The sequence below is a fragment of the Pygoscelis adeliae genome, unplaced genomic scaffold, assembly GCF_000699105.1.
Source record: "Pygoscelis adeliae isolate BGI_AS28 unplaced genomic scaffold, ASM69910v1 Scaffold98, whole genome shotgun sequence".
In the NCBI taxonomy this organism is placed as follows: Eukaryota; Metazoa; Chordata; class Aves; order Sphenisciformes; family Spheniscidae; genus Pygoscelis; species Pygoscelis adeliae.
The window spans coordinates 6818432-6836783 of NW_008825547.1; the positions used below are offsets into that span (position 1 = coordinate 6818432).

General features: G+C 44.3%; 1 protein-coding gene across 1 annotated transcript in view; it reads left to right on the top strand.

The window, feature by feature from the left end:
- Window positions 1–18352, top strand: part of CLVS1 (clavesin 1) — a 101535-nt gene that overhangs the window by 74203 nt on the left and 8980 nt on the right. Inside the window, exons 3-4 of the mRNA XM_009332088.1 lie at window positions 8984–9094; window positions 10234–10469. Of these exons, the coding sequence (XP_009330363.1) occupies window positions 8984–9094; window positions 10234–10469 (347 nt within the window). The remainder of the gene's footprint in view (window positions 1–8983; window positions 9095–10233; window positions 10470–18352) is intronic.

Genomic DNA, 18352 nt, shown 5'->3' on the forward strand with positions numbered 1-18352 from the left:
TACATTTTCTTCAAAGAGAAAAAAGAATTGGAAAAATATCTTCGCCGGGGGACACTCATCAGGGTACATTCGTCGAGGATGACAGAGACCATAGAAATTGTTTTAAAAAGGGTTTGTGTGAGAGCCAGGTGAAGGGAAACCTTCCATTTTAAAATGAGGTTCCAATCTCAAACAAATTAGGGTAAAAACTGAAATTCCTAGTGAAATAAGATGGGAACATAGCTTCTGTTTAGCAGTTAGCCTTGAGAAAACGGGTGCTAGAAGGCTATGATACCTTCAAAGAGCTGTATGGAGAAGTCAACACAAAGGATTTTCTTAACTTCTTGCTAGATGCAGAGAAATTTACTGGAAAAGGAATAGTCGCTGTCAAATAGTTTGTTTCAGTCAGTCAACAAATGGTAATAAAAAAATGGCTTGATCTTTTTTTTTTCTGACCTAGGTTAGAAAAACCATTTTTCTTTCTAGGTTATAATCTCATCACAATAATAGTTTATAATCTCCTTTACATGCCACTCTATATTTGAATGCACATGCAAAAGCTTTAAGATGATCCCAGGCTTTGTTCAAACCAAGCTACAGCAGACTTCTGTTCAGCGCCAAATAGGTTGCCTAGCACTATAAATAACAAAATCTCCTTTTCTCCATCATCAGCTTTCAATCACAAGTGTAATATGACTGTATGATTTCTGTGTAACACCTCGGCGCTTTCGTAGGCAAGATGGAAAGCTTTTCTGCAAAGTCAGTAGGTCTTCTGAGAAGAAAGGCAAGTGTCACAAGACCTTTTTTAATTGCTTTTCTTTGGCTGACTTTAACTAATGCTGTGGGCAATTGTCCTCACCATGACAGTTTGGCCTTCATTGCCCCTTCACTCAGACACAGGGCTATTTTGGCAGGGAGCAGATACATAGATACAGCAAGTGGCGATGTGAAGGAAATATAGAATAAATGTTTCACATACATGATGTAGATTCTCAGCACAACAATGCATATCTAAAGAAGTAGACTTTGAACGGGGTTTTTTGTTTGAAATTCTAATAGTGCTGGACAAGAAATAAGGTGCTTTACTTTGTCCTTTTCAGGACTGGCTTTTTGCATGCACTTTATTCTTTCCTTTCAACAGCCTTCTAAATCCTAGTGCAATTGGCTCAGGGTCATCTTCTTCTCTGCCCTAACTCCTTCATTCCCTGTGCTTTCAACCACAGTGTCCCACAGATCTACTGCCCTTCAGGACGGGTGCAAGGCCTGTCTATGGAAATAGAAATAGCTGGGGAGAGAGAGGTTTAAATCAGGTCAGCTAAGGAAAATTGTGGATTTTGGCTACAGTGGTTAATAGCGCTAACTAATTTTGTTTAGAGCTTAACTTTTAAAAATTACTTTCAAAAAAATCTTTAAGTTATTATTTTTCAAAAAATGTGTATTAAAAATAGAACATTTTTCAGGTCAAGTTTTCCGTGCCAAACTTTTTAACCCCAGTGCTCCCTGGGTGGATCCTTTTCTAGGTGCAAGGAAATTAAGGTGGTCTTTCCTTAAAGATGTCTTAATGCTGACTTTTACTTTCACTGCTGGACATGCTCATTCTGTTGGTGGCCATTTTGCCTCAGAAGGTTCTGCATTAAAATCTGGCTACAGGAAAATACCACTTGTTTATCAGACGCCCAAAACTGAGAGCAACTCACACCCACAAAATCCACCAATGGCTCAGAGTTGAACAGCATTGCTTTAACTCCTGGTGTCAGGGAAAGGATTGGAGGGATGTCACTTCTCTCAGAAACGTGACGTTTGCACGGAGACTTTCTTTTGATGATGATTTCGAGTGAGCAACCAAAGCTCATAGGTCACAGCCGGCCAAGGGCTTGGTGCCGAGGGAGAGCGAAGCATCACAGCCGACCTGTGGTCACACACTTCAGCCAGCAGCACCTGCGTTCATCCGGCAAGCCTCCAGGCCAGGCTTGCACTGTGCCCAGTGCATTTTGCAGTTTCTAATTAAGCCCTAAACTGCTTTCAGCTTTGATGATCTTCCTGATGCTTTTCCTTTCCCTCACAACTAATTTTAGACATTCATGGTCAGTGAGATACAGGAACAGAAGCGACTCAGCTTGCAGTAACCCTCACTTAAGAAAGCTGGATATGAAAGTGTTTCTGAGCTACAGTTTACAACAAAAATCAGGACATTGGAGACAATTTAGCCCAGTTTGCTACAGCTGGCTGCAAAGATCATAACAAGTTCCTAAACTAACTCTGAAAAATAGCCTCTGTCAAATTCATGTCCCTTCCCATGCTGCCGCCTGTTCCTGTTACCCAATCTACCCCTCCTTAGCTTAGCAGGTGACTTTCACTCTTCCTGCTCCACCAGAAGCTCCCTGATCTGGCCTTGCCTAATCTGACCTAATCTAGAGCAAACTGTGGCACCCCAGGCACACACATGCATGGACTACTTCCAAATCAGTGTGTCAGTGCTCTTTGTGTTATTATTTTTTAATCACCTTTTGAATTCCTCTCTTCTCTGTGTACCTCCTCAACCAAGCCCATGAATGAACCTGCTGTTTCTCTGTCAATATAATTTATTCATCTTTTTTTCTGGAGGGAGCCTCAGTCTGCACCTTAAGTGTGTGAACCACTTTGACATCAAGAGGGGCACATGCCAAGCAAAAAAGCAGCACAGGCGTATGGTGTCAATCCAGCGAAGTCACTGCTTCTGAGAAATTTTCTGTTCCTAAATTATTCTGAGCTGGTTCAGCAAAGGGTTTCTTCTAAAAAGGTAGTGAAGAAATCTTTCTTTTGCCCCGAGGTTACAAGTTACTTTGTTAGACCAGATGATATGACAGCATGATTCTATCAGGACAAATCAAAGTTTACTGAGCAAATCTGTGTTCTATAACCTGATTTATTGGTGCCATCTGCCAACACCCATGAACAGATGCTCTGTAGGACCTCACTAATGTGCAATAATGACTGGGAGAAACCCACTGCAAATGACTGAATTTTAAAAGTTATCGAGTGTAGCAGGAGAGATAACAAACATAATGAAAAATGTCTAGGAGAATGCATCCCAATGTTCATTTTTCAGTTCCATTTCCGTGACAGTAGTACTTCAGAGTGTACTCATCTACATATGTGGGTATGCAGTGTAAAAATAAACCAAGCACTCATATTTTCCTGTGATTTTGCTCCAGTCCTTTGCTACTGTATGCTTCAGAGGAAAGAGAGCGTTTCGGTGTGAGCAGTTGCAGTTACAGTCACAGCTTACCCCAAATCAATGAGTTCTTCCCGACTGCAAGAATTCTTTTTATGGTGATATTCGAGCAGGTCAACATTGTCATATTGCTAGCACTAGTGTCTTTTTTTTAATGGTTTTCCTCTACTCTGCAGCTATTTCCAAGCCCTGTGTACTCTGAGGGCATGCCAAGGTAGAAGCAAACCAGTTTGCAATTATTGCCACCGGCAACATTAATTTTGCATTCCCGTCTCTTCAAAAACACAGGGGAGCAAAAAAAGATAAGGGAAAGATGAGCAACTTGTCCAGACGGAGGTTTGAAACGTGCCTGGGCTCAGAGCAGGCACTGCAGCAGGTGAGCAGGAGCAGGCCTGGCTCCCGCAGCCCCAGGGACTGCTCGGAGAGGTGCGGGAGCAGCCGGGTTCCGGGGTCCTCGTGGCCCCCGGCCCTGCCGCTGCCTCCCACCTCCTCCTGCCCACGGGATTTCCTGAACTAAGCATTCAACTCTTAGGAGCTGTATTAAAATTAGAAGCTGAAGCTGTAGCGATGGGGGGGGGGGCACTTTACCTTCTCTCCTAGCATGCACTATACGACAGACTGCTCTGTCCACACCAGGGGCATTACACGGCGTTCATCCAAACGTGCTCAGGAACGTGTTTTTGATAAACACAACCTATCCAATACTTGACAAAGTCATAAAATCAGGGGACAACAACTTTCAACCACAGCCACTGTTTCAGAGGCTGAATTTGGATCCAGAACTGGAGAGCAGAAAGCCTCCTTCCCTTATCGTGCCAATCCATTAAAATCACACACTCGCGGAAACTCTCTGTGGAGAAACTATCACCAAACTATTAATAAAATCTTCCTGAACTATTAATATGGTCTGTGGGAGCTTTAATCCACTGCGGGGACTGATTATGTAAGTGCACAGGCATGAAGATGCTGTTTTTATCCTCAGTTTAAATGACCTTTTGGTTTAAACAGTTTTGTTTATGATCAAAATCTTCCTGAATCTACGGGAAATTATTTTCTTTCAAAGGGGATTATATTTTGATTTGCAGTAAACTGGCAAGTATGGTCGAGATTAAAGTGCATTTGGTTGGCAAGATGTGTGTTTGTTTTTCTGATTGCAAAGGGTAGAAGTTATGAAAGCATTTTAAAAATGTTTGTGTCACAAAATTCAGATGTCCCATAACCCAGAAAAATGCCGTAACTTGGTTTTTGAGCTCAGGTCATTGGTCTATGTAGCCAATTCGTGCAGTTCAAAAAGATTGGCCCTGAGCATCAGGCTGGATTTATACCTAACTTTGGTATTCCACAGATTGTTTTGCTTTTCCTGCCACACTTTGGCGTGAGGAGATGCTGGGACATCATCTTGATTTTTAGCCTTCAGGCAGTTCAGAACAACAACACAGTAAAAGGTTTCTGATGCATACTCATGCCAAAAGAAATAGATGTTGTGAAGGCACGAACGGGCAGAAATAGTGAAAAATTGTCTCTCATTCACCTTGTAGCTATCGTTCCTGAGCTATTTAGCGGAACATTATGTACTGAGGGTTTTCAGTCCCAGACTCATTTCAGTTCAGACATTTCCCTGCACAGGAGGTCTGAGCGGAGAAGAGAAACAATGTTCTCCGTAACATTTTCCTCTGATCTACAAGCTTGGAGACACTTCTCCAATCTGAAATGAAAGATGTATTGAGGCCTGTATGGATTTTGGGGTTTCCTCTACTGTCACGTTTTCAAACCTCCGTCTGGACAAGTTGCTCATCTTTCCCTTATCTTTTTTTGCTCCCCTGTGTTTTTGAAGAGACGGGAATGCAAAATTAATGTTGCCGGTGGCAATAATTGCAAACTGGTTTGCTTCTACCTTGGCATGCCCTCAGAGTACACAGGGCTTGGAAATAGCTGCAGAGTAGAGGAAAACCTGTCTGTGGAAGCTCCAGTGTTCATTTCTTTCTCTTCTTTGGGGATGATGCAGAGGGCAATAACTGAAAACAGTAAAGAAAAGAATATATAAAGTTACAAAAAGACAAATCAGGCAAAAGAAAAGACTCATCTTGGGCACCAGTTTCATTCAATCAACAGGAACAACTAAAACCCTGTGTTTGGACAATTTTGTCTCTCTAGGTTTACCTTTACAGTTTGGGAAAGGTGCCACTGCAGCATGGTTAGATATATTCCTTGGCTTAATTCACTTCGGGTCCCAATGAAGAAGACGTGGTCTGACTCTGGAGTGAGCTAGCTGCCCAAGCAGGTACCTGGAGTCCTTTCACTGTTTCTTCCCTGGTATTGCTGAGTAGCAAGTTAGCTAGATTAGCACTGGGTTGGATGTATTTGTTCACGCTGCAATTGCATCTCTGAGCAGCCTGCTAATATGTCCAGCCTGGTTTTCAGATAAAATGACAGTAGTGCCCACAAATAATTAGACCAATTCCTACGTGCTATATTTTATTTATGCCATTGGAATAAAATGTAAATATATCCTCAGGATTAGGTATTTTTAACAAGGAATCAGGTTAAGAAAAGGCTCCATGATCCCAGGGTCCTTTTCACAGTAGGCTCCAAAAAATGCACCTCATTATAAAATACACCTTCCCAAGGAATCACAAGACATGAGAAATCAAAAGAGAATTCCTAAAAGCAAAAGCTCTCCAGCAGAAAATCAATTTCAGCTACTTTCACCTTGCCCCAGGGAAAGCAGCAGAGACACTAAGTGGGGTGTGGGAAAGGTCTCATACATCTTCCTGGAACTCCACAAGGCAGACCTCCAGACGGGAGCTTTTCTTTCCAAGACAGCTCTGCTCTAATTAGGGACTTCTGCAAAATTGGTATGTTGCGGTTCCAAACAGTGTCTGGATGATTCCCATATCAAATTTCTTTGGTTTAAAAAAAAAATTATGTCTTTGTCCTTGCTCTAATTGACAGCCTTACAAATGCAGGTGGACTGAGAGATGAAGGTCAAATAGAGCTTATTGTGCTTAATAGGGTAAGGAACAAAAATTAGCAGAAAGTTACACACAAAAAAATGTTCTTTGGTTGTTTTTTTCCCGGTCATCATGCTGCCTTTTCAAGGGTCTTTGTGCATTTTCGGGTGTACCTTCAGAATGAAAAGAAAGCAATTGCCTTTAAATAAAACTGTTATATGGGGGGCTTTCCTGTAACACTTAATCTACTGATGTACCAGACAGAGTCTAGTTTATGGACTCAACAATCTATGTTGGGTGGACATAAAATTAATTTTCTATATAGGAAAGCACATCCTTCTCCTTAGACGACCTTTTCCAGAGGCAGTCTGCCACTTTAAACCTCTGGCTGGTTCCTATAATTCTCAGCATTCAGACCTTTCTGGGTAATGTGGTATCATTATCACATTGGTAATGGTCAACATGTTCTAAAAAAACCACATTCCCCCTTGGAAATGAAGTCTGACTGACATTTCTTGCTGAAGATTGTGATTAATATCATCTGTGCATTCCAGTGAGAAGGAAAAACAATTTTTCTTTTGCAGGTCAGTATAAATCTCTGTGTCTTAAAGTTATTTCCCTGCTTCCCATCTCTCATTTCTTTACTGTTCTTTGCTTCAGACTCAGACTGTGTCTTCTACGCTGACCTATGCTGCTATGGTACAACCTGTGACAGCTGTAGCAGCTCAGCCCCAAAGGGCAAAGGGGTCCAGAACTTCTCCCTTAGTGATACAACTTGTGGCATGGCAGTGGCCTTGACAAATATAGAATTAAAAAAAAAAAAAAAGGCAAATGTGGAACATTCCAATATCTCTTAATTTATTTATTTTTTTTACAATATTCTGTGAAAGTTTCAGATCTTCAAATTTTCATTCCCATGTGGGAGGAAAGCAACTGAATATGTGAATTTTGCATGAGATGGGCATTTTTGGCTCTGGTCTGCTCTAAAACCCAATGTCAGGTTATCACAGGGTAGAAAATCACTTTTGGCTTCACTTCACACTTCTGTCCGTCAATGTTTTTTCTAGGTGCGCTCAGATTCTCTGCAGCTGTTTCTCAGCACAGCCCAGTTGAATTCACTGCAACCTGTAGCACTGCAGTAGTTTATACCAGTCAGAGCTGCATTCCTAAACTCTAATGAATATTCCAGCAGCAATGGAAATACTGTTGTCTTTATAGTGAATGAGCACCTCCACAGAACGTGTGCCATCCTTAAAAAGCTCAGCTCATAGGTTATTGGGATTTAAAATGGGATAACCTGTTATGTTGCACTGCTTGGCCTCCCTGCGTGCTGGCCTGACTACCCACTAGTCTTGCACAGAGCATCCAATATTGAGATTTGTAATGATTTCAGATAAACTGACATGTCCAAGGTGTAAGCGGCTTATACTACTGTATAGCAAAAGAAAAAGGTATCACTTAATGCCTGTAGCTGCTCACAAACGTTACCCGAGTATGGTTTAAGATGACTGCCAGGGCAATCCATGGCCAGTGTTTAATAGCATAGAGTCCTGCCAATCTGCCTTGGGTGGTAGGAGGTGGTGGGATGCCTACATAGTGCTAAATCTGGGAAATAATTTGACCTTGAAGTGGCGCAGAAGCTATACCGAGCAGGTGTATAAGGGGATTTTCCATATCATCTCACAAATCCACCCCATATCCTCACCAGCTGTGCTCAATCTCTGATGCTCCGGAGAAAGGTGAGAGAAAGTCCCAGGATACCCCACGCTAATTGTGGGGGGAATGAACCTGCCTGAGTCCTGAAGCCAAAGCCCTGAAGGAAGAGACCTGATTATGCTCTGTCTTTATATGCTGAGCTGTAGGGGTTAGGAGCACAGGCAGGATGAGGACGGCTTCATCAGGATCTCCCATCACGGGGGAGAGATAGGCACCTCTCCTCTCGCTGGAAGCGTATTTGCACGCAGAAGCAGCAGCCGTCCCACTATTTATGCAGGCAAAAAAATCCTAGGCTTTTCCCTGACTGACTGACATTTGTTAGATGAGAGTGTAGGTACAAAATGCCCATCACAATATACAATAACCTTTAAAGACACGCCAGCAACCTCCTCTTTTATTAAGCGTGCCACACAGGCTGAGCGGAGTAGGACGCTATTGCAAACACCTCCCTGGTGGGACGCTACCTGCATGCTAATGCCGAGGGTGTTTGTGCACAGCCTGGCAGCGAGCGCTGGGCTCCAGCAGTTTCCATGGTGCCGTCATGGTGCGCTCTCCCTACACCTTCACTTATCAGCATTTCCCACCCATCCTCCTCCCCATAATATGCTGCTCGCTCACCCCGAAAGGTCAGCCATTGTAATGATGATTTTAACAGGGGGGAGGCAGGGAGGCCGAAGGGTGAAAAGGTGAGCTGTGTGCAGCGATGTGCGTGGGAACCGGGGGCTTGCCTTACGCCGCACAATGAGAAATTAGAAAGCTTCCCCTCGAGGGAGCGGTGCTCATCAGCCCCCTCTCACTTCCCATCCCAGCCAAGTCAGATGCCCTGATGGAGTTAAAAAATGTTCAGGCAAAGTGTCTGGAGAGCCTACTTTAAATCATCAGCAATTGATGCGTTAGTGTGTGGAGGGGAGAAGGGACTGTGTCTGCTAACAGAAGAAACTGATGCAAACGTTTCCAGGCGTCTTTCTTTCTCCATCTCCCTCCTGCCCCCCTTCCAGCAAGCCCAGTGCTCGTCCGCAGATGGAAAGAGGCAGACTTCTTCCTCTGACTTTCATCCTATTAACTGCCAGGCTAAAGCACTGCAACTATTAACTGCCTTCCTTTTCTTTCTTTCTTTCTGTAGGACAGCTTTCCTGCCCGTTTTGGAGGAGTCCATTTTGTCAACCAGCCCTGGTACATCCATGCCCTGTACACGCTAATCAAACCCTTCCTCAAAGACAAGACAAGGAAAAGGGTAATTAGATGGGGCCGGGGGCGGGGGTAGGAAGCTGCAGAGCCGGAGTAACTGAGTAGGTGCCTGCTTTCTTTTCTTCCTTATTTTTCTCTCTGCATTTTTCATATGGCCTCAGAGAATTGCTGCTTTTATTAAAACTTAGAGTTTGCAATGGTCTGTATTGAATCAATAACCCAGCCAGGGCCCAGAAAGCTGTTATCACTAACAAAGTGTAGATACATTTTAATGGGTCATGCTCAGGGATAGAGAGAATTGGCAATGTGAAGGGATTATCAGGCCTGGCTGAAGTCACCTGCAGTAAGGGAAACTTCAGCTCAGCTCTTTTTGTTGGAGTAGAATTTCCTATTTCATTCATTCAGCAAGTGGACTGTTTTCACATGGTGGTAACTCACTTGTTTCCACAAAAAATGCCCATGCCTGAGGGCTGTTTGCTCACACTGCAGAAGAGGCAGGTCTTCCCCACCAAAACCCATGTGAACTGTGGTCCTGCAGTCATCTTGGCCATTTGTCCTCTGCAGTCTATCAAATCACCACTGGATCATCTCTCAGAAGGCCCCAGAACCCACCCTGGGGTGTGTCTGACCAGGCAGGACACGGGGAGTACCAGCTTGAAAGCAAAGAAAGATTAGAGAGACAAATGTCACTGAAGCAGTGCAAAGGGGCGACAGACTTACACCCCTGGGAAACGTCAGTCCCGGGGTGCAGGGCTGGGTTGCCCTCTCAAATGCTGAGGACCTACTCTTCACATCTTCGTTCAGTAAGCTCCACTATCTCCCTTTTCTCCTCCCCGCTCTTCGTACAAGCCTCTATCCTCTTACAGTAGCAATAATCCGTCATTATTCCTGACTTGCACTTTCCCTGATCCGGTACTTAAGAAAGTGAAAGTGTCATGTGCCAAAAGTAAGCAAATCAGGATTTTCAGAAGTATTTATGGTGCCAGCCTAATTCTTCAGCTGCGCACGCCAAAGGTAATCCCCCTCCTCCCACCTGCCCACACTAGCCCTGAGTGCTTCAGAAATTCCCACCTGAAACTGCAGCATCAACTAATGGTGCTCCACACCTCATTAGTGCTGTTATTATTGTACTTAATGAATTAAGGAATCGATGATGACTTTGAACTTCCTTTTTATTTGTTAAAGATCTTTCTTCATGGTAACAACCTGAACAGCCTTCACCAGCTAATACACCCTGAATGCCTGCCCTCTGAATTCGGGGGGACTCTTCCTCCGTACGACATGGGGACATGGGCTCGAACATTACTCGGTCCCGACTACAGTGATGAAAACGAGTACACCCACACCTCCTACAATGCCATGCACGTGAAGCATGCGTCCTCCAACCTGGAGCGGGACACCTCGCCCAAACCCATGAAAAGGTTAGTACTGCCTTTGAAATCATCTCTTATTTGGTTTTCCAAACTGGTTTGGCATAAATCTAACAGGAAGGGCTCATCTGGCTCGGACAGAGGCTGTAATTTGGCAAACGTTGACAGTAAGGAGCGCTTCACCCGGGACTGCGTTCGCGGTGTGGTGGGAGAAAGGAAGCCTCTCTGTGGAACTGTAATTACTCATCTGATTACTGTGAAGGAAAACAAGGGGAAATTAATAAGCCCCTGCACAGAGCATTATAGAAAATATATCAGCGTGAGATGCTCTTCTGTACGGTGTCGTGCGGCCAGCAGCACCACTTCAGTGCTGGTTCCTATTACTTGCTGCTGCTGTGGTGCTGGTGACCCCAGTTATTAATGATAAGGGTTTCACCTCCTCAGAAATGCAGCTTTTGTACGATGAACACCACTGCCCTCTAAAGGGAAAATGGGTTAGTTTCCTCCCGCTGCTTCTGCTTCTGCTTTCTCCGTCCAGCCCTGCTAAGGCAGCAGAGCTGCTCTTTTAAGACCTCCGATTTTAGAGCTAGTGGTTGTGCATTCAGCTCTGAATGCTTAAAATTACACCTCTCGAGAGTATCACCCTCAGTAATTTGCATTGGGTCTGGGGATGGGGTGAGGAGGGTTGGATACCAGGCATAGGTTTGTGGGTGGTACGGCAGAGCCAACACCAGCTGCAGCGAGCGATGGCCGGGTTGGCTCCCCTGCAGGAGTGTAACATCTGCCCTTGCCTCACCCGCCGCACCGCACTCCTCAAAACTGCTTTCAATGCAGATGGCAGCGATGCTTTATCTCGCTGCTGCCACTTGATGAGTGCGGTGCTCACAGACATGGCATCACTTTGTATGACAGGGAGAGGCCATCATTTTGTCACAGCAAAATCAAAGCTGACAACACAGACAAGCCATAATGTCACGCAATTAATTTTAAAAGTCTTTCATCTTCAGAGGGAAAAGAAATGCGTTCTTGATTCCCTGCTCCCTCCCAGGTCAGAGGGATGCCACGCCGCTGCGGCTGCAAAGTGTAGCCTCGTGCTAGAAACACAGAAACACTGACATGAAGTGCTGTGAGTCCCACGAATCACTGGGCTGTGAGACCACAGGGCTACAACCCTTTGCAGGGTCGCAGCCACAGCATGAGGAGAGGTGGCCATCTGCATAGTCAGCATTTCTCACTACTGACTGCCAGCCAAGACTGGGGGCCAGGGTGAGTTTGCAGAGCCTGTCCCAGAGAGCTGATTTTAAAACAACTTTTTTTTTTTTTTTTTTTTTTTTTAATATTAGCAGTGGAACACACTGAATGATTTTAGAAAGATGCTAACTAAATATTCCATTATTATTAAAACATATAGCAAGAATGTACAATTTATGTAGCTTTATAGAAAGAAATCTGCAGTTTTTGAAGCTCCAAAGAGTTAAGAGCTGTTCACAGGTAAACCGTTGCTGAGGATCAGATCCTCAGCTGCAAAGAAGGGAGAGTCTTATCATGCCCTCAGGGGAGGACCTCAGCTTGAAAATGAGTTCAGTGCCAGAAAACCCTGCCTCAAGGCGAAGACTTCTTTTATAATCTGTTCACTAATACAAAAGTGCATTAATACAAATATGGCGAATGGATGAATCTAATTTGTCATGTTGCCTCTGGGCAGACTAGATCTAACTTTTAGCCTAATTTCGTTACTCGGCAGTTAAGTGAACCATCTGATCATGTAGCCCATGGTCATTACTAGCTATTAGAGGTGAAAAGTTCACTGCTTCGACAGATTTTCTCCTATGAGTATTTGCTTTGATTCTTCTTCCCCTGAAATTACGGTTTGGCCTAACTTGAGGTAAAAGCCTGCACTTAAGAAGCATAATTGTGCTTTATTAGATTTTTTAGACCAGATTTATATCTAAGGCCTACTAAAAGGTCCACAGACTTCTACCAGCATTACCCATCTTTATATACCCCCCCTCCTTGCCTCTTTAGGTTCATACATCTCTTATACAACGAGAGTCTCAGGCCATGGCTGAAATTCCTGGATACTCCAGGGAGGTTTACACCAGGCATAGGTGATCTCCTGGCATTAGTCGTCATCTTAAATAGAATTCTCTCACAATTGCCCTATAATTTTTTCCTTTATTAAAGCAATTTTGCAGTTTCATTAAAAAACTCTCCTCTCCTGCTCCACTCACAGCGTAAAAATCTTTAAACCCTTGAGTAAACATGGTAATTTTGTAAGCGTTTCTATGCTGAAATGTTGGGTTTAACAAAAAAAAAGGTGGCTGACCTTTTCTTTAGCACTTATGTTCCTCTGAAAGGGGTAAATATATGAAGACTGAGCCTTCTTGGGTGCCTGTAATTTAAGGATGAAAAGCCTTGCTGAACAATTATGGGTCTTCTCCTCTCTGACTTCCCAGATATCACTGCAAGTTTACCTGCCCAGTAATTAGCTGCAGGGGAGGGCAGTGCTTATGAGAGGTGGATTAACCCCGGAGGCTGGGGGGACGGTGGTTGTTCCCACCCCTGGAGCACTGTCCTGCTGCGTGACAAGGTGCAGGTTTGCAGGTTGCCCCTCCTGGCTCTGCGGCCACTGGCTGTAAAGCCATACAAGTACATCCTCGCTAGAGCTGCCACTGGACCAGTGCTGTGTTATAGCTTTCTTAATCTTGGAGCCCAATGCTGCTAGAATAGCTTGGAGTCTTGCACTGTGACCACAGAGAAATATGCCTGTGAAATGTAATACCGCCATCCTACGCCTAGAGAGAAGCTCACCCTGGGCACAACCTACTCCAAATACAGTGCCTAGCAATTTTAGTAGCAGAGATGCTGAGAGATCAAGATAGGAATTATAGAACTGGAAGAAAAATGCCAGGAAATGGCATCAGAGAATAACTGACCAAAATACTTTTGTAGCCACTTAATCTATGTTAGAAAATGAATGCAGAGGGGGACAAAGAGGGCATTTTCAAGATGTGCCTGAGACCAAACTGAAGTCATCACCTGAAAATTACAATAAATCTCAAAATGCAGACCAGGAGAAAATGCGGCACCAAGCAGCAGTGGGAGGGAGTGAAGCTGGAGCAGGTACGTGCCCGTACGTTGGCTTCAGGACTGACAGCAGTGCTTTGGCTCCTGTCACCAGGGCAGATGCATATAAACTGAAACCAGTTCACCTGAGAGTTGCGAGGAGGGTGAGGAGAGCAGAGAGCATATTTTTCCAGCAAGAAACTATGGAAAATAGTGGTTTGTTCAGCCTTGCAGAGCAAAGGTTGAAATGGATATGATCATTCTCTACAAATACAGGAGGGAATAAAAACTGGGGAGAGAGAACAGGTATTTGAGAAAAAGGACAACTTAGGCATAAGATCAAATGGGTATAAGCTGACTGAAGTATACCTTGGCTGCAAATTACAGGAGTAAGTTTGCTAGTCATCAGAGGAGTGAGTTACTGAAACAGCTTGTCAATATGACAACCTAACCAATACAAGAGTGAAAGGTCTGATATAAGGTGGTTACCAGCGGTCACAGGAGACTAGACTTGCCCCTCAAAGTCTCATTAGGTTCCAATTTCTGCTCCCCTTAACAGCAATGGGACCAGAACGTTATCTTCTCCCCAGCCACAGGCAGGGGTGGTTTTTCCTGTGACTGGAAATTGCACAAGATTTGTTCTCAAAAAAGAGTCCTTTTTTACTTCAGAGAATGGAGGCATTTTAGATGGGGAAAGGATTGAAAATCCTCTTAGAAACAAAACTGCCACTGACTCTAGTTGGCAACATGATCTTGAAAATCTTGAGATTTGACAAGTTTCTATAATATGGAAAATCTTTAATCAAAACCATTGCAATTGTCATTTTTCCACCAGTGGCCACACGAAGCCCCACTGGGGCAAAATCAAAACAGTGGAAATTGCACTCCCATCTGCAGTATTATCTCACACTCTGGGAGAAGTCCCAGAACCAAAGTACTGTATGAACAGATGGGAAACAAAGCAAAACAGCTGATGACTCCACATAATGAGTCTTAATGGCCAGGGGAAAAAAAAAATAAAAAAAGCAACAATAACAAAAACCCATTCAGAATATATGTTTATTAAGGTTCAGCTCAGTGAAGTTTGAAATGGGCAAGGTAGTAAACATGCAAACCAGCATTAATACAGTAATAGCAAAGTCAGTTCAGTCCAAGAGCTTGGCTGCATCCATTTGATAATCCTGGGAGCAGCAATGGCAACAGACACTTCTCCTGTCTTGGGCCATCTCTTCTGAACGGTCTGCATCCATGCAGGGAGCCTGTCACTTATGAGCTGTGGGATTTGAGAGCAATGTAAATGGTGTGAAAATGTGGAGCACAGGGAAGAAAATCACCTCCCTTTCAGCTGTGGCCAAACCTTCTGTAAGCCCTGATGGTCAGAAAGGGGCCTTGGGTTGCTTTAGTCAACAGGGAGCTAACACAAAAGCAAAGCATTTGCCTGAGGCGCTCATGCTGGCTTTTGTTGATGAGCTGTTGTTTTTGGGAACAGCTGGAGGTTTTATCTGGGTGTGCAGTGTAATGAATAGTTATGGTGGATGGTTAAGCCTAGCAGTTAAAGAGTCAGAGACTGCTCTCAACATATCACTGTGCCAATAAGGCATAGTCTTTTGGCCAGCCACAGTGGGAGAAGCATGCCTGCATCTATTTGGGTACCTAACCTCGGTGAGCAAGCAGCCCCAATTGGAGAGATGGATTCAGTGAAGGGGAACACATGAAGGAGCTCAGCTCTTTGAAGAGTTTCCTTTTTCTCCAGTGTCATCCTACTCTTACACATGGGTCCAGCAGCCGCAAGTTGCCTCCCTGTGACTCGCTTTTCTTTACAAGATCTGCCTTTCTGCAGCTGCATCTGGGTCACTTCCTGATGTCTGAACTCGATCTTCAGTCCAAGTGACAAAGACTGTTCTCTGCCTTTGCCTGTTCCCTGTGCAGTCACCAAGTACAGCCTGGGAGATGACTGTTCCTTCTCTCTCCCAAGCATCAAAAGAGTGCTCGCTTTTAACCTGCTACCAGTGCAAACAGGTCTGAAATCCTAGTGCAATTTAAAACGGCCCTGCAGAGGAAAGAAATTTTACCTAACAACAGCTACATATATATTCTGACCAAACAGCCTGTGCTTTTTAATCAAATTTATTTAATCAGAGTCTAATTAAGGATAACTTTAATCAAATTTGGGGTTAAAAATTATTCTTAGGATAACATGGGTTGCAGGAGCATTACCATCAGCAAGTCAAGCTCATTAGAGACTCAGGGAATTCAGAGTTGGGGTAAAACTTTTAAAGTAGAGCCAAGCAAGCTAATTGTGAAAATGTATAATTTATGCATCAAGACACCATTAACTTTTCCTGCTCTGAAGTAGAAATTTGACCACCTGAAGATGCGATGACCTGCCTAGTGGTTCATCAAAAGCCCCCATATCAGGCATTTTGAAATTGCAGCTAAAAAACCTGTTCGAATGCGTTGCCCCGCTTTGTTGTGTCAGAGCACGTGGGTTTTTATGTCCTAAAAAATCCTAGAGTGAAAGGATTTTAAAGTACAGATTAGGGTTTGCCATTATTGTCTCCTGATGTGTGCATTTTCAAAAGGACTGATCTTCAAATGAACTTGTTGCTGAAACTAATTGTTGGTTCTCAGAAAAGGGATCCTGCTCCCAGAAAGAAGGGTATCACAACTGGTGTACACTAATGCCGACTGGAACAGTTTTAGATTCAAAAGGGGCCATTTGTGGGGGTGACTTATGTAAGGTTTTTATTTATTCAGACTGGTTCCTCCATATGCCCAGCTGGGCTGTGCGAGGCAGACCTTTCTAGTTGTTATCCTTGGTGTGACCTTAATGTTCCTTCACCATATGTTTCTGCTTTTATGGGTCATGTTTTATGCCCATTCACAGTCAGCACCAATTTACTGCAGAAGTAGTAAAATACCAGCTAATAAAAATCAGTATGAAAATGCGTGAAAACTTCTCATTGCCCATGGATGGCACCTGGGTTGCTCTGCTTGTAGCTGGGGTGCATTTCCGCATGTGCTGGGGAAAAAGGGAAAGACTCCATGTAAGCTTTCAGTTAAAGTAGCTCTAGAACATGCGAGACCTATGGTGCAAGACATATTCACTACTGGATTAGGAATTATTTCAAACAATGGAGAATTTCTGAATGCTTCTGTGGAAATGCTTCCCCCATACACAAATTATGAATGAGACATGTCTTGGTAGTAAAGCAGGTGTCCCAGGGACATGCATATCACGTAATGTATGCATTATCTAGTAATGTAGATTATTAGCTGTTGAACAGTTTTATAGCTTTTGACCGGAATTCTGCTAATCCATCAGAGAGAAACGGAAAGGAGCTGTTGGACCTGGCATGTCAGCAGGTCCCGGGGAGGCTGCAGGGGAGATGGTACAGAATACCTGCAGAAGCCGGGAGCGAGAGAAGCTGAGGGGGAGGTCAGAGTTCAGAAGCCATGGCTGAACTGAGGACAAGAGGGATGGGTAGCTTGGTGCTGGGGGTCCCCTGGGGCAGCGCAGGAAATTGGTTGCTCTCTGAGGGTGTCGACAGTGTGGGTTTCATCTGTTTACAGCACTCAATTACCAGTGCACGGGTGCACAAACACAGGCTGAAGGTAGGAATGGCAGAACCAGTGCTGTTCAGGCTGCCTAAAATATTGCATTGTAAATTATGTCTTCAGCTGGCTATAAATTTGCCAAAAGTTTAGTAGTTTAGATTAGAGACATGACACTTAATAAAACAAATGGTTTTACACCGCTTATGTCTTTTGCTGCCCTGTGAAAAATCCACCTACATCTGGCTGAGTTACAAGCCTTTGAAAAGGCAATTCACACATGCTCTGTAGAAACATATTTAATTTTAGCATTTAATGACCCCAAGGATTGCCTCATGCTTTAGCATGGCCTCCCAGCATAAATAAACTTGTTCAGCTCGAGTTGATGGTTCAGCGCTCACAACGCGCATCTCCTGCCTAGGCCATGGGGTGCAGAGGGCTTTTGTAATTACAACTTTTACTTGTGATCACAACAACTTTCCCTGCACTAAGCCAGGCTGTAGCAAGACATGGAGCCAGGACTTGGAAGACTGACACCCCATGCTCTCAGGGCTGCATCCTCCCCGCCGTTGGCAGGAGAATTGGAGAGATGAGGATTCAGCAGTGAATCCAGCTGGGATACTAGGAACTGGGGTCACTGGGATGGGAGCCCCAGGGTGGACTGAAGGATGAGGCAGACATAAAGGACTGGAAGCAGCTGGGCTAGGAAGCACACTTAGTGGGCAAGCAAATGGGGATGCTTAGGGGGAGGGCTGATGGAGACCAGGAATGATCCTTTGGTTAAGCCTGTTGGGTGCAGCCCTAGAGAAGCAGATCCTGCTCTCCCTCTCTCCCTGAGCCCCTGCGTCGGCCTGGCAAGTCACTTGAACCAAACTTCACACAGATGGTGAGGTTGCGCGTTGCTTATTTTCAGCCTGCCAAGCTATAGACTCTGGGGTTTAATTTCCAGAAATACTCAGCGCTCACCTGCAACAGAAATCAATGGGACATGTGCTTTGAACACACAAGCTGCCATGTAATGTTGAGCGCTCTGCAAAATCAGACTTTCAGCACTGGGAAATGGACACCCCACATCAGAGGAATACTTGGACCCTAATCTCACTGTGCTTCAGCTCTCCACATGCAAAATGGAAATTAAAAAAACCCTCACAGTCGTGCTGTGGCAGTAAATGAATTAGCATGTAAGAGGCACATGAGTACTGCATTGATGAACTCCACAGAAAAGCTCAGGAGGGAATTAACAAAGGCTATCTTCAGAACAGGCTTGGAATAGTATGCAGCAAATGTGTCACAGAGCCACATGCTGAACTGCT